At 39.2% G+C, this 12,260-nt stretch overlaps 1 protein-coding gene across 1 annotated transcript; it reads right to left on the bottom strand.

Annotated features, from left to right (window-relative positions):
- Positions 1–253: 253 nt before the first annotated feature.
- LOC117279580 (uncharacterized) lies at positions 254–4,669 on the bottom strand. The gene is made up of 6 exons (XM_070193614.1): positions 4,457–4,669; positions 4,108–4,230; positions 3,820–4,028; positions 2,992–3,457; positions 749–952; positions 254–424 (listed from the first exon to the last, which is right to left on the bottom strand). The coding sequence occupies exons 1-6, from the start codon at positions 4,667–4,669 to the stop codon at positions 254–256; spliced, it is 1,386 nt and encodes a 461-aa protein (XP_070049715.1).
- Positions 4,670–12,260: the final 7,591 nt, after the last annotated feature.

Below are 12,260 nucleotides of genomic sequence, written 5' to 3'. Positions count from 1 at the left end.
CCATCATCGGGAAGAGTCAAAACCAATCAATTAATTACTAACTATTACATGCCGATAGAATTCAGAGTTATAATTTACAGACCATATTGTCTAAAAAGCAATAAATAAATCAAACAAAGCCAACTGGCAAATAGAAAACCAATACAAATACAAACAAATAGGAGCACTCCACCCCACACTTAAGAAATTGCATTGTCCCCAATGCAAAACAATAAAAACAAGAGTGAAAAGGTAACTCCCTAAGGCCCTTGGCCTACTCCTCATCAACACCCTCAAAAGTGCGTAGGTACTCCTCATCATCGGAGGGAACAAAGTTTACATCCTCATCCGGTGGCATATGTGCTCCGTCTTCCAAGCCTAACCACTGCTGAGTGACCGCGGAGAGGGGGTGGTCCTCCTGCAGCTCTGCCAAGTTATTCTCACTCTGAGCAGCGCGAAAGTGCATATCAGTAAATAGCAGTTGCAGTGTCTCCTCAACACAAAAAAATCTCTAATCTACAAGAACAACATCAGCCGGGGGGATGTCTGTCACAGCTGTGACATTAAAGGCCTTAAGAGACTGCATCACCGAAATCGTCCAATCATAATGGAATTCCTCCTCCATATGGTGCGTCCGCAGAAGCTGAGTGATCATGCTCGGTAAATACAGGTGGCGGGCCCCAAGTGGTCGTACTCAATCCATGTGCTCAGGCATGATTTGGCCCAGATCAAACTTCATCCGAGTCAAGATGGCATAAATGAGACACACCTTCAACCTGGAGACATCAGTGTCATTTTGGATAGGCATGATCTTTGCATTAGTCAATCGGGGAATGACTATGGCAGGACGCAGAAAATTGCTCTTTTTTATGTCTTTGTGGAACTCATTAGAATCTTGCGTCCACGTGGCAGAAGAATTAGCATCACACAGCTGGCACCTAATATCAGGATAGGGGGGCCGACGTAGTAACCTCTGCAACAACTTATGAGAGTGCTCTGTGAACCCCCATAATATGATTTTTCACCTGTGAGGAAAAAGGGATCACCTTGCCTCTCACATGCACCTCATACACCGCATCCAAACTGGCCTTAGACTGCCAGGATGTTCATCGACTCACCGAGACAGAACAAGCTTTCAAAACTCAGGTATCTGATGTTGTTGTAAATACCCGAATACTTCCTGGCTAGATTGCCATCATCAATACTAACTTCAGGGTCGGGGCTCACCGCCGGAACAAAGGTCAGGTACTATATCCTAGCATGAGTTGGCACATCCCGAATGCCATACTTGCATTTCGGTACTACAACCGCATCTGGATTAATGTGCTTCACTTCCTATTTCACTGGGGCGGGGGGAGGTTCCCTCCTACCTCCTCTACGGCTACTAGAGGCAACCTCGGAGGAACCTATGTTAGCACGTTTACTAGGACGAAGAGACATTATACCTGCACAAGACGAACACAATTAGCCACAACACTTAAAACAACAAGCAAGACCAAATAGGGTAACCACCCCACACTTATGTTATTGGCATGTTCACAAGTACAATGTATATCGGGGACTCAGACTACCCAATTGAAAGTACGCCATAAGTAATCGACAGCCCACCCTACCACCAACATAATATAACAACAACAGAACCATGGACTACACTAGTGTAAAATACAAAATTAGGAAGTTAACTAGTAACTAAGAAAAGAAAATTAAGAAGTTATACCAATTTACCACTAACAAAATTAAGAAGTTATAATACAACACTACACAAGTACTTATCATGAATCAGACACCCCAATTAGCACCTAGAAACACATTAGCATGGGGTGGTCAATCGATTAGCACTCGGGGCTAACACGTTAAAGCTTCACAACATAAGAACATGACCTCCCACCCTACACTTATCATCAAGCAGCACATTATCTCATAACAATTATCCTCCAATTCAGCCACAATTTCACGTTCTATGTCATTGGGGCATTTTATCAAACGCATGGTAGTCACCAAATTTAACTCATAATTTTAAATTCAATTTGTCTAAAATCACTACACAAATATATCAATCAACCACCCAACAACAACCACAACACCACCACAATGTAACAATGGCACAAAGTGCTCCAAATTTGCACAAAAGTTCCTCCAATTTTCGGCCCCATAGGCACCTCTGTCAAACTTCATCATAAAATTATTCCAACACCATCAAAATACACCAAAACATCATCCACAATGATAAGAACAATGAAAACCCACAAGTTAAGCACAATTTTCAGCCATAATAAGCAAAGTAACTAAATTTGTTGTAGCAAAACTACAACTACCTAGGATTAGGTTAAACTAAACTAAAACTACCTAAATACTTCAATTAAATACTAAAATAAAGATAAGAGATGAGAGGAGGAACTCACCTTGAAGATGGATGGAAGTGATAGGAGAATTTGAAGGGAAGAAATTTGAAGAAGAAGAAGAATGAGGGATTTGGGGGTGAGTGAGAGAGGAAAGTTTGAGAAGAGACAATGAGAGATATGGGAGAGGGGGGATGAGCCTGTATACCTGGGTGCCCGTTATATTTTTTAACTTTTTCTATTTTTTTTTAAACTGGCCTAAAATATTTGCACTTCCGCATCGTTGGGTGCGGCGCCCTATGCGGCGCGGTAATGGGGATATTTAGAGACTTAAATTCTGACAGGCATACCTTGCACCGCGCTAGGCCATTTTTCTTAGAGTTTCAATTTTTTCACGTTTTAGCCTACATGTTGCACCCCAACTCTATTGTGTACTTATGTTTTGTCTAATTCATGCTCATACCTATTCAAATAATTATCAAAACTCCTAAACTCTAATAATCCTACACTACAATTATCTAACTATTCTACAAAAGCAAGAAAAATGGTTAGAATTAGTTCTGAGTTATAGTCGTCAGCTTGACTCCGTCACTTAGGCTTATTTGATCACGATGCTAAAGGATTGCTTGTCAAATCCTCTAAAATTGTACGATTTCAACATGTGCCCATTTACCTTAAAGCTTTCATTCCCTTCCTCATTTTGGATCTCAATGGCGTCATACAGCGAGACAGGTTTCACCACATTTGGACCTGCCCATCTTGACTTGAATTTTTCGGGGAACAACCTAAGTCTACTATTGTATAGTAAGACTCTGTCCCCTTCATGAAACTCCTTTGGCTTAATCAGACGATCATGCCACCTCTTTGTCTTTTCCTTGGAACTTCGCGTATTTTCATACGCGTCCAGTCTAAACTCCTCCAATTCATTCATCTGCGCCAACCTGTGTTCACCTGCAAGACTAATATCAAGATTAAGCATCTTAATTGCCCAATAAGCCTTATGTTCTATCTCAACATGTAGATGACACGATTTTCCATACAATAGTTTGAATGGTGAAGTCCCTATGGTCGTTTTGAATGCAGTTCTATATACCCATAGAGCTTCATCCAACTTTACAGACCAATCCTTATGAGAAGCACTAACCGTATTTTCAAGAATTCGTTTAAGTTCATGGTTAGCCACTTCAACTTGCCCACGAATTTGGTCATGGCACGAGGTTCATGTTTTATATGTGACCCCATACTTGGACAGCAATGCAGCAAACTGCTTGTTCACAAAGTGTGACCCATTGTAACTGATAATCACTCGAGGTATCCCAAAGCGGGTGAAGATGTTCTTCCGTAAGAACTCACACACCACCCGAGCATCATTTTTTCTAGTAGGTATTGCTTCGACCCATTTAGAGACATAGTCAACGACTACTAGGATATACTCATAAGAATGCAACGATCGGAACGGGCCCATGAAGTCAATGCCCTAAACATCAAAAATTTCACATACCATAATGGAGTTGAGAGGCATTTCATCCCTCTTGCTAATATTACATGTCCTTTGACACTTGTCACATGCAGCAACATATGCTCGTGCGTCTTTGTACAAAGTAGGCCAATAGAAACTGGCTTCCATGACCTTTGTTGCAGTGCGATTTCCTCCTTAGTGTCCTCCAGCTTCTCCATCATAGCAATGAGACAGAATGCTTGCCATCTCTCCTTCAGGCACACATCTTCGAATCACACCATTTGCGCACAGTTTAAACAAGAAATGGTCATTTCAAAAATAACTTTTTACCTCACCTTGAAGCTTCATTCTTTGATAATGAGAGAGGTCACGAGCCAACCATCCACTAGCCAAAATTTTGGCTATATCGGCATACCAAGGCAGCCTTTTGGAGACCGCAGCAATGGAGAAAATCTGCTCATTAGGGAACTCTCCCTTATTTTAACTGTTTCAATCGGAGGTCTCTCAAGTCGAGATAGATGATATGCGACTTGATTTTCTGTTCCCTTCCTATATTTGATCTCCAAGTCAAACTCTTGGAGAAATAACACCCACCGTGTTAGACGTGGCTTGGCTATTTTTTACTCAAAAGGTACTTCAAGGCTGAGTGATCAGTATGTACAATCATTTTACTCCCCACCAGATATGATCTAAACTTGTCGAAATCAAAGACCATCGCAAAGAACTCTTTCTCAGTAGTGGCATAGTTGACTTGAGCATCATTCAACGTCCTGCTTGCATAGTAGATGGGCGTAAACATCTTATCTTTTCTTTGCCCCAGAACTGCCCCCATAGCTACATCAGTGGCATCACACATTATCTCAAATGGCTGGCTCCAATCAAGTGTTACCATAATAGGAGCATTCACAAGATTTTCCTTTATCAATTTGAATGCTCTTAATCACTCCACAGTGAAAACAAACTTGACATCTTTCACTAGCAATGCAGTCAACAGCTTGGTAATGCTGGAAAAGTTTTTGATGAACCTCTTATAGAACCCAGCATGTCCCAAGAAACTCCTTATGCTCTTCACAGAAGTCGGTGGAGGGAGCCTAGCAATTACATCAACCTTAGCTCTATCAACTTCAATACCATGTGCAGTCGCTTTGTGGCCCAAGACAATTCCCTCTTTCACCATAAAGTGGTACTTCTCCCAATTAAGAACCAAGTGAGTGGCTTCGCAACGTTCAAGCACAAGCTCTAAATTCTTCAAGAAATCCTCAAAGTCATCACCAAAGAGGGTAAAATAATCCATGAATACCTCTAGACACTTCCCGTTGAGATCGGAGAATATAGACATCATGCACCTCTGAAAAGTGATTGGTGCATTACACAACCAAAATGGCATCCTCTTGTAAGAAAAAATTCTTGACGGGCAAGTGAATGTAGTCTTCTCAACATCTTCTGGGGCAATGGGTATCTGATTGTAGCCTGAGTATCCATCCAAGAAATAATAGCACCTATGTCCAGCCACTTTCTCGAGCATCTGATCAATGAAGGAAAGTGGGAAGTGGTCTTTCCTTGTTGCATCATTCAACCTTCTATAATCAATGCACATTCTCCACCCAATGACTGTTCTTGTTGGGATCAATTCATTATCTTTATTCTTCACCACCGCCATGCCCCCTTTCTTAGGTACAACTTGCACTGGACTAATCCATTGGCTATCATAGATGGGTAAAATCACTCCCGCATCTAACAATTTAATGATCTCCTTGTACACTATCTCCTCCAAAATTTTGTTCAACTTGCATTGGGGCTGCACCACTGGCTTGCTATTTTCTTCCAGCTGAATTTTGTCCATGCAAATGGTTGTACTGATTTCTTGAATATCAGTTATACTCCAGCCAATGGCCTTCTTGTACTTTTTCAGCAGCTCCACCAGCTTTTGCTCCTGTGTACATGTCAAGTAAGCAGAAATAATCATAGAAAAATTATTAGTTTCAAGAAAAAGCATATTTCAAGTGAGTAGGGAGGACTTTCAATTTCACACTAGGCTTAGAAGCCTCCTCTTTTAGTTCCTCCTGATCCACCACTTGATCCTCAGTTTCAAGAGCTTCAGTCTCTTTTTTATTTCAGGATCTCCATCCTCCATTGTTCTAGACTGAGTAATACACCTCTCTAGAGTATCCCTCACAAGCTTTTCAAGCTTGTATTTTTCAGCCAATTCCCCTACCACATCTAGCTTGAAGCATGAGTTGGCAGACGCCTCATCACTAGGGTATTTCATCATCCTCTTCATCTGGAACACCACTTTCTCATTGCCTACTCTGAGCATAAACTTTCCCTCGTAGATATCAAGGATAGCTCTGCCTGTACATAAAAATGGCCTCCTTAGAATTAGAGGCACCTCCTTGTTCACCTCCATGTCTACCACAATAAAGTCTACGGGGAACACAAACTTATCCACCCGTACTAGAATGTCCTCAATGATTCCCTCAGGCAAAATGGGGGTCTGGTCAGCCAATTGTAGGGACACCGATATTGATTTGATCACTTCAAGCTCACCTTTCAGTTTCCTAAACACAGACAAAGGCATTACATTTAGGGAAGCACCAGAATCACAGAGGGCCTTGTCGAATTTCTCGCTCCCCAACGAGCATGGTATGGTGAAGCTTCCTAAGTCCCCACACTTTTGAGGAATTTTATTTTGCAATATGGCACTGCAGTGGGCATTCAGCTTGACCATTGTTGTCTCCTCTAATTTCCTCTTGCTGGACAGGATTTCCTTCAAGAATTTAGCATAATCTGAGTGAGTATCTCTATGAATGGAATGTTCACAAAAAGTTGCTTGAGCATCTCCAAGAACCGCCCAAAATACTTGTCAAGTTTTTCCCGCTTGATCTTTTGAGGTAATGGTAGGGCTGGCATATGTCTACTTTCTTTAATCTCCTTTTGTACCCCACTATTCTGGCCTTTATGCTCTTTACTCTATTGTTTTTCCAATGTGTCAGCCTGTTTGTTCAACACTTCGGGTCTAGTTTTTATCACTAGGTCAGACAATGTTTTGCCACTTCTTAGAGATACAGCTTTGATTGTTTCCTTTGGGTTCTTTTCAGTGTCAAAGGGTAGAGTTACAGGAGCCCTCTCCGATAATATATTTGCAATATGTCACATTTGTCTTTCTAAATTTCAGATGGTTGTGCCCTGAGTCTCAAATTTTTCATCTGTTTTGTTGATGAACGCCTTCATGAGATCTTCCATACTAGACTAATTTGACTACTATGGGTGATATTGCTGCATCTACTGGTTCTGAAAACCTGGAGGTCCTTGACCCTGGGGTCTAGGATTATTTTGCTGCCATGAGTTCAAACTCCCACTAAGTGAACTCCATGAAAACCTGGATGTCTTTGACCCATAGCATTATAGTTGTTCCCACCTTGGTAGTTTCCTCTATTATAATTCCCCATAGCGTCGACTTTCTCAACTGAAGCTTGACATTCATGTGTAGGGTGTCTCATTCCACAGAAGTCACATGCTGCTTGCGGCTCACTCTATACTTTGGCCAATGTCAGCTTTCTTATCTCTTTCGCCATGGTGTCTAGTTGGGCTTGCATGGATGTGGTAGAGTCCACCTGGTGAACCCCAACTGATTTTCTTCTGTCATTACTCTCAACCGGCCACTGGTTAACAACCTCAAATAATTCATCAAGGATTAAGACAATCTCTTCCGGAGTTTTCTTTATTAGTGAACCTCCACATGCAGTATTCAGAGTTCGTCGTGAGGAAGGTGTCAGTCCATCCCAAAAATCCTGGAGTTGCATCCACAAATCAATTCTGTTGTGTTGACACTTCTGACTATCTTCTTGAATCTTTCCCAAGCTTCGAAAATCATTTTTGTCTCCTTCTGGCAGAAATTGTGGATATCCCTTCTGAATTTCCCTATTTTTATAGCTGAGAAGTACTTGTCAAGAAATGTTTTGGTCATATCTTCCCATGTCCTGATCGAACATGTGGGTAAACTACAAAGCCAGTGCTTCGTGTCATTTTTCAATGAAAAGGGAAATGCCCTTAAGTAGACCGCATCCTCTGATACTCTATTGTATTGGAAGGTGTTCATGATTTCATCAAAGTCCATCAATTGAGTGTTAGGATTTTCATTCACCTTCCCTCTGAAGATACAATTGTGTTGGATGGTTTGAAGCAAGCCTTGCTTTAACTCGAAGTTGTTTGCTGCTATGGGTGGAGGTCTGACACTTGACAGTCCTTGATTGTAGACTGGTCTAGCATAGTCACTCAATGATCTTCCAGGAATGTGTGCTGCATTCTCGAACTGGTCTTCAACCAAGGGTCGGTTTAGATTGAATCTTCGAACCCTACCATCTTCGATAGTGTCCTCAGTAGCTTTGAGGACTGCTTCAACTGCTATCCGTGCAGCTTCTTGTTTTGTTGCCTCTCTTGCAGCTAAGTCTACTCCATCAATCTCTTTGTTTGCCATGTTATCTCGAGTCGAAGTATGACCCAAGAAATTTTTTGTTAATTCTCTTTCTTTTCTTAGTTGTCGCATGTGTTTCTCCAACTCTGGTTCGTAGGATATCACTTCCTTTGAAAAAGATCGAGTTATATACCAGAGAAATCAAACTTGTATCCTACACACAAGTGAGAAGATGTGAATACACTAAGGTAAAAATTGGTTCCTGAATTAGTACTAAAAATTATTTTAAATACTACTGATTGCCAATCCCCAAAAATGGTGCCAAAATTTGACGAGCGCAAAACACAACACAAAATTATTGTTCGCTAGTCAAAGATAGTACAGTTTAATTATCGTCTCCACATGGATTGGATTTAAACAGTGTTTGAATAGTCTTCAGTTGATTACTATCCAGAAAAATTAATACTTGATTTGATGATTATCAACTACAATTAACTACTACAAATAAGCAATTAGCAATTGATCATAAAAGACAACAGATGAACAATGAAGAAATATTAATGAGAGAAATAAGGGTAATTGACTAGACAGGTGCAAGATAATTGACTCGAGATCTAATTCTTGATTTAGTTCACTCTATAATACTGTTGATTCTCACGAATTCAATAGATAATCAGACTACACTTGAAGTTAATGTTCCTCTTCCGATTAAACGTTAATTTCAGTAATTAATCTAATTGAAAAGCAAAAGAACCCTTGTTTCTCCCGTCACCCCTCCCTTAGGTCCCAGCTACACCTCTTTCACTCTCTTCTCTCTTTCATCCCATCCTCCGTCCAACTTCTGTTTCAGCATCAGGATATGAGTAATTCAATGGATACTCATCAAATCAAGATTCAAAGACACTTGTTTAGTATAATTCTTTTTTTTGTCACTTTCTTCTCGTTTTTCCTCTTATTAATAAAGTTCTCAACTTTGTAATTCACAAAGTGATTTGGGTTCCTGAATTCAGTAACATGGATCTCTGTTAAAAGGCTTGAAATCAAGAATTCGGAAAAAAATTCAAAACACTTTTGCCTTTTTGGTAATTTCTCTGTTGTGTAAATTGAGATTTGGATTTTTTCGATAATACTATCGGAGAAAACGATTGGCTAAAGCATTTCGTCTAGCATCTTTCTTTTTAGATCTGGTCGTTGGACGGTTTTAATAGTGAGAATTTTGAGAAAGAAAAAAGGGATAATCAGAGAGGATAGGAACTCAATTTTTCTAGGTGACTTCTTTTTTTCGGTGATATGTCGTTCATATTCTCTGATCTAATTTATTGTCGGTGTTAAAAAAGTGAAGCACTAGTATTTCTCTGTCAATCTTTATATGGTGATCTAAGTGAGGAGACGATTATGGGGGAGAAGTAATGAAGGAGAATTTTCAGAAAGTCATTTAAATGACAATAGCTTTAAGAGATTTTATCGTCAAATTAAATTTGAAGGTTTTTCGGTTGTATTCTGAAAGAATGCTTATGGGAGAAGGAGAGTAGGATAAAGAATTTTAAATTTTGATAAATTAATTCTTATAAAATGGGACATATTCAATACACGTGTCAAAATAATAAAAGGTTTAAAATGTGACATGTCATCTTTGTCAGCATAGTTGAGTATCACACGTTGGTGGAGGCGTTTATAATACCCAATTTATCAAGTAGTAAGTGTTCAAATCGTAAAGCTGCAAGTTAGTCTATCGGCTTTAAAAATGGATACAAGTTTAATAGGCAACATGCAATTTCGCCTGTCGCTTTGTAATTCCTTTCTGGTCTCTCTTATGTACAAATTAGTTGCAGAAAAGTATGCCGTTTATGATGTTCTCGCTCTATTCTCTAAAATAAAGTTGATAGAATAATGAATCATTAATCAATGGAGAATGGATTTTAAAACAAAAGGAAGCTCAGCCCTCTGGAAGATGATTGAAAACTAACCTCCAAAATTATACAGGATAGAACTAGAAAAATACAGAAAAGTATGTACAGAACAAAATAAAGACCAAGCTTAAGATCCTCTAGAAGGACACCAATACCATCTAACACTCCCTAAATTTACCAAAACTGGATATTCTCTCTTCACTCGCTCAGGGGAGATGGGTTGTTCTCCGGCAAGACTGAGAACGGCCACCGGTGGAGAAAATAGAAGACAAAGAGTGAGCTAATCCCAACACTATTGTCACCTTCACTTGCCCTCTCTTTGGAATTGGTCGCCCATATTCTACTCTTCTTGATATCATGTTTCCTCCATTCATCATTATCTCTTTTCTTGCTCCAGCCATAATTGAAATTATCCGGTGTATTTCTACTGGTAGTGATGTACTGACTACTGGGTCGCCGGCGGTTTTTTCAGGTAATGTTGGCGGCGGAGGGACTGAGTTGTCGGATGTTGCTTAATAGCTTGGGTTTGCTTTGCTCGGAGAATGTATATGGCCTGTATTTATCTAAGTAAGAGGTTAATAATAGCCCTGGTTTTGAAACAAATTTACATTTTATGCCATTCCTTATCTTTATCCTCCATTATTAGAGCCATCAAGTACTTTTGACGTATTCTTGACCATATTGACCTTGTCGTCATGCAGTTTTCACGTTATCTTTTCACTGTATAAAGTAAGTTTACATAATATAGAAATTTGTACTTTGCTTTTTTTTCCTTCTACTTTAAAGGAAATGAAAAGGAAGTAGGGGTAGTTATGTCTTTAAGCAAACCTAAATTATTTAAGTGCAAGCTGTATATAGTGGAGGGCACATTGCCAATTAAGCATAAAGATTATGTTCGGTGGAAGCAAAAGAAAAGACGCCACTAAAGTTATCTGAAAAGCAATATTTTTATAGTCATGTTGTATAAAAATCACGTGGGGATTAATATTAGCAAAAGCACACATTATTTGTTTAAAAGATCAATTTGGGCCAAGACGGCTTTCTTTCATTGTCTTATCTTTTATTTCCATAACTAACACTACGACCTCGTGCATTGAATTAAGATTTTGCACAGTAAATGTTCAATGTATCAGATGCTCTGTCTCCTATGACTATCAATTTATCTTGTCTTTTTAAATGTAAAATGCTTTTATGGTATCAGTCATTCTCTGAAATTATTTTAATTCACCCAGAATGTGATGAAATACTGATCCTATTAAAAATTTCTCTATTCTCACAACTTAAATTTTCATTATTGGCAAATATTTTTTTCATTATTGCATAATTCAATCTTTCATTCTCAGTTATCTACTTCAAATTTTACACACAAACACACACATTTTCATTTTCACTTAACTAGTAAGTGGCGATCTGGAATGCTATTATGCTAATAATAACATGTAATTTACTTAATTGCTTAAGGTAAGCTTAAGCAGATACAGTGAGCTCATAGTAGCTAGAGTGCAAAAATATGACAAAACAAGTAATACTACTTTATATGCTATAATGGAATTTTTGTTTTTGTGTGTGGGGTTTCAGCCTTTTTAAGACTATTCACCCCCCGCGGTGGGAATTACTAATAATATGCAGAAATTTGGAGCATTCGCATGACTAGATCTTGACTTGCTAAGCTATCACACGTCTATTTTCGTTTGAAAAAGTTGTCCCCACACCTAGATCATTTCTATTTTTTAAACGTGGCGTTAAAAGAGGAAGGGGCTGTAAGAATTGAGGCACACATGTGAGAAATTTTTTACTGGTACTTCTATACTTGTAGTAAATTCTTATTGTATCTCGTCTGTTTATTTTTTTACACACGCGTATTTGGATTCCATGGCACATGCTGCACGTGCTCTAAATGGACCCAGAAAAAGTTAGTATCACTCTATAAATGGTTACTGAAATATTGGCTAGCTTTTCCTCTTTAATTTTTGGACACAGTACACTTGGTATATATGGAATTTAAACTGCAGAAGTTCCAAAACCATGGTTGTTGTAGCTAATGGAGACCACAGCCCCATTAACTTATGTGTCCCTTTTATTCTCAACTAGGGCTGTATTACATATAACTTCAGCAGCAAAAATCATGTCACTAGCTAGGGCAGTACTAGTTCACATAG

The sequence above is a fragment of the Nicotiana tomentosiformis genome, chromosome 2 (assembly GCF_000390325.3).
Source record: "Nicotiana tomentosiformis chromosome 2, ASM39032v3, whole genome shotgun sequence".
NCBI lineage: Eukaryota > Viridiplantae > Streptophyta > Magnoliopsida > Solanales > Solanaceae > Nicotiana > Nicotiana tomentosiformis.
Note: the sequence above shows the minus strand (reverse complement) of the source record. Positions and strands in the feature narration are given on the sequence as shown.

Excerpts from the sequence above, each read along its gene's own strand:
- LOC117279580 (XM_070193614.1), bottom strand. The coding sequence starts at position 4,669 with ATGGTAACACTTGATTGGAGCCAGCCATTTGAGATAATGTGTGATGCC. Across the intron at positions 4,029-4,107 it reads GAATGAAGCTTCAAGGTGAG|GAGAGATGGCAAGCATTCTG; the intron begins GTAAAAAGTTAT and ends GTGTGCCTGAAG. Across the intron at positions 425-748 it reads CTGATGTCTCCAGGTTGAAG|AGTGAGAATAACTTGGCAGA; the intron begins GTGTGTCTCATT and ends CGCGCTGCTCAG.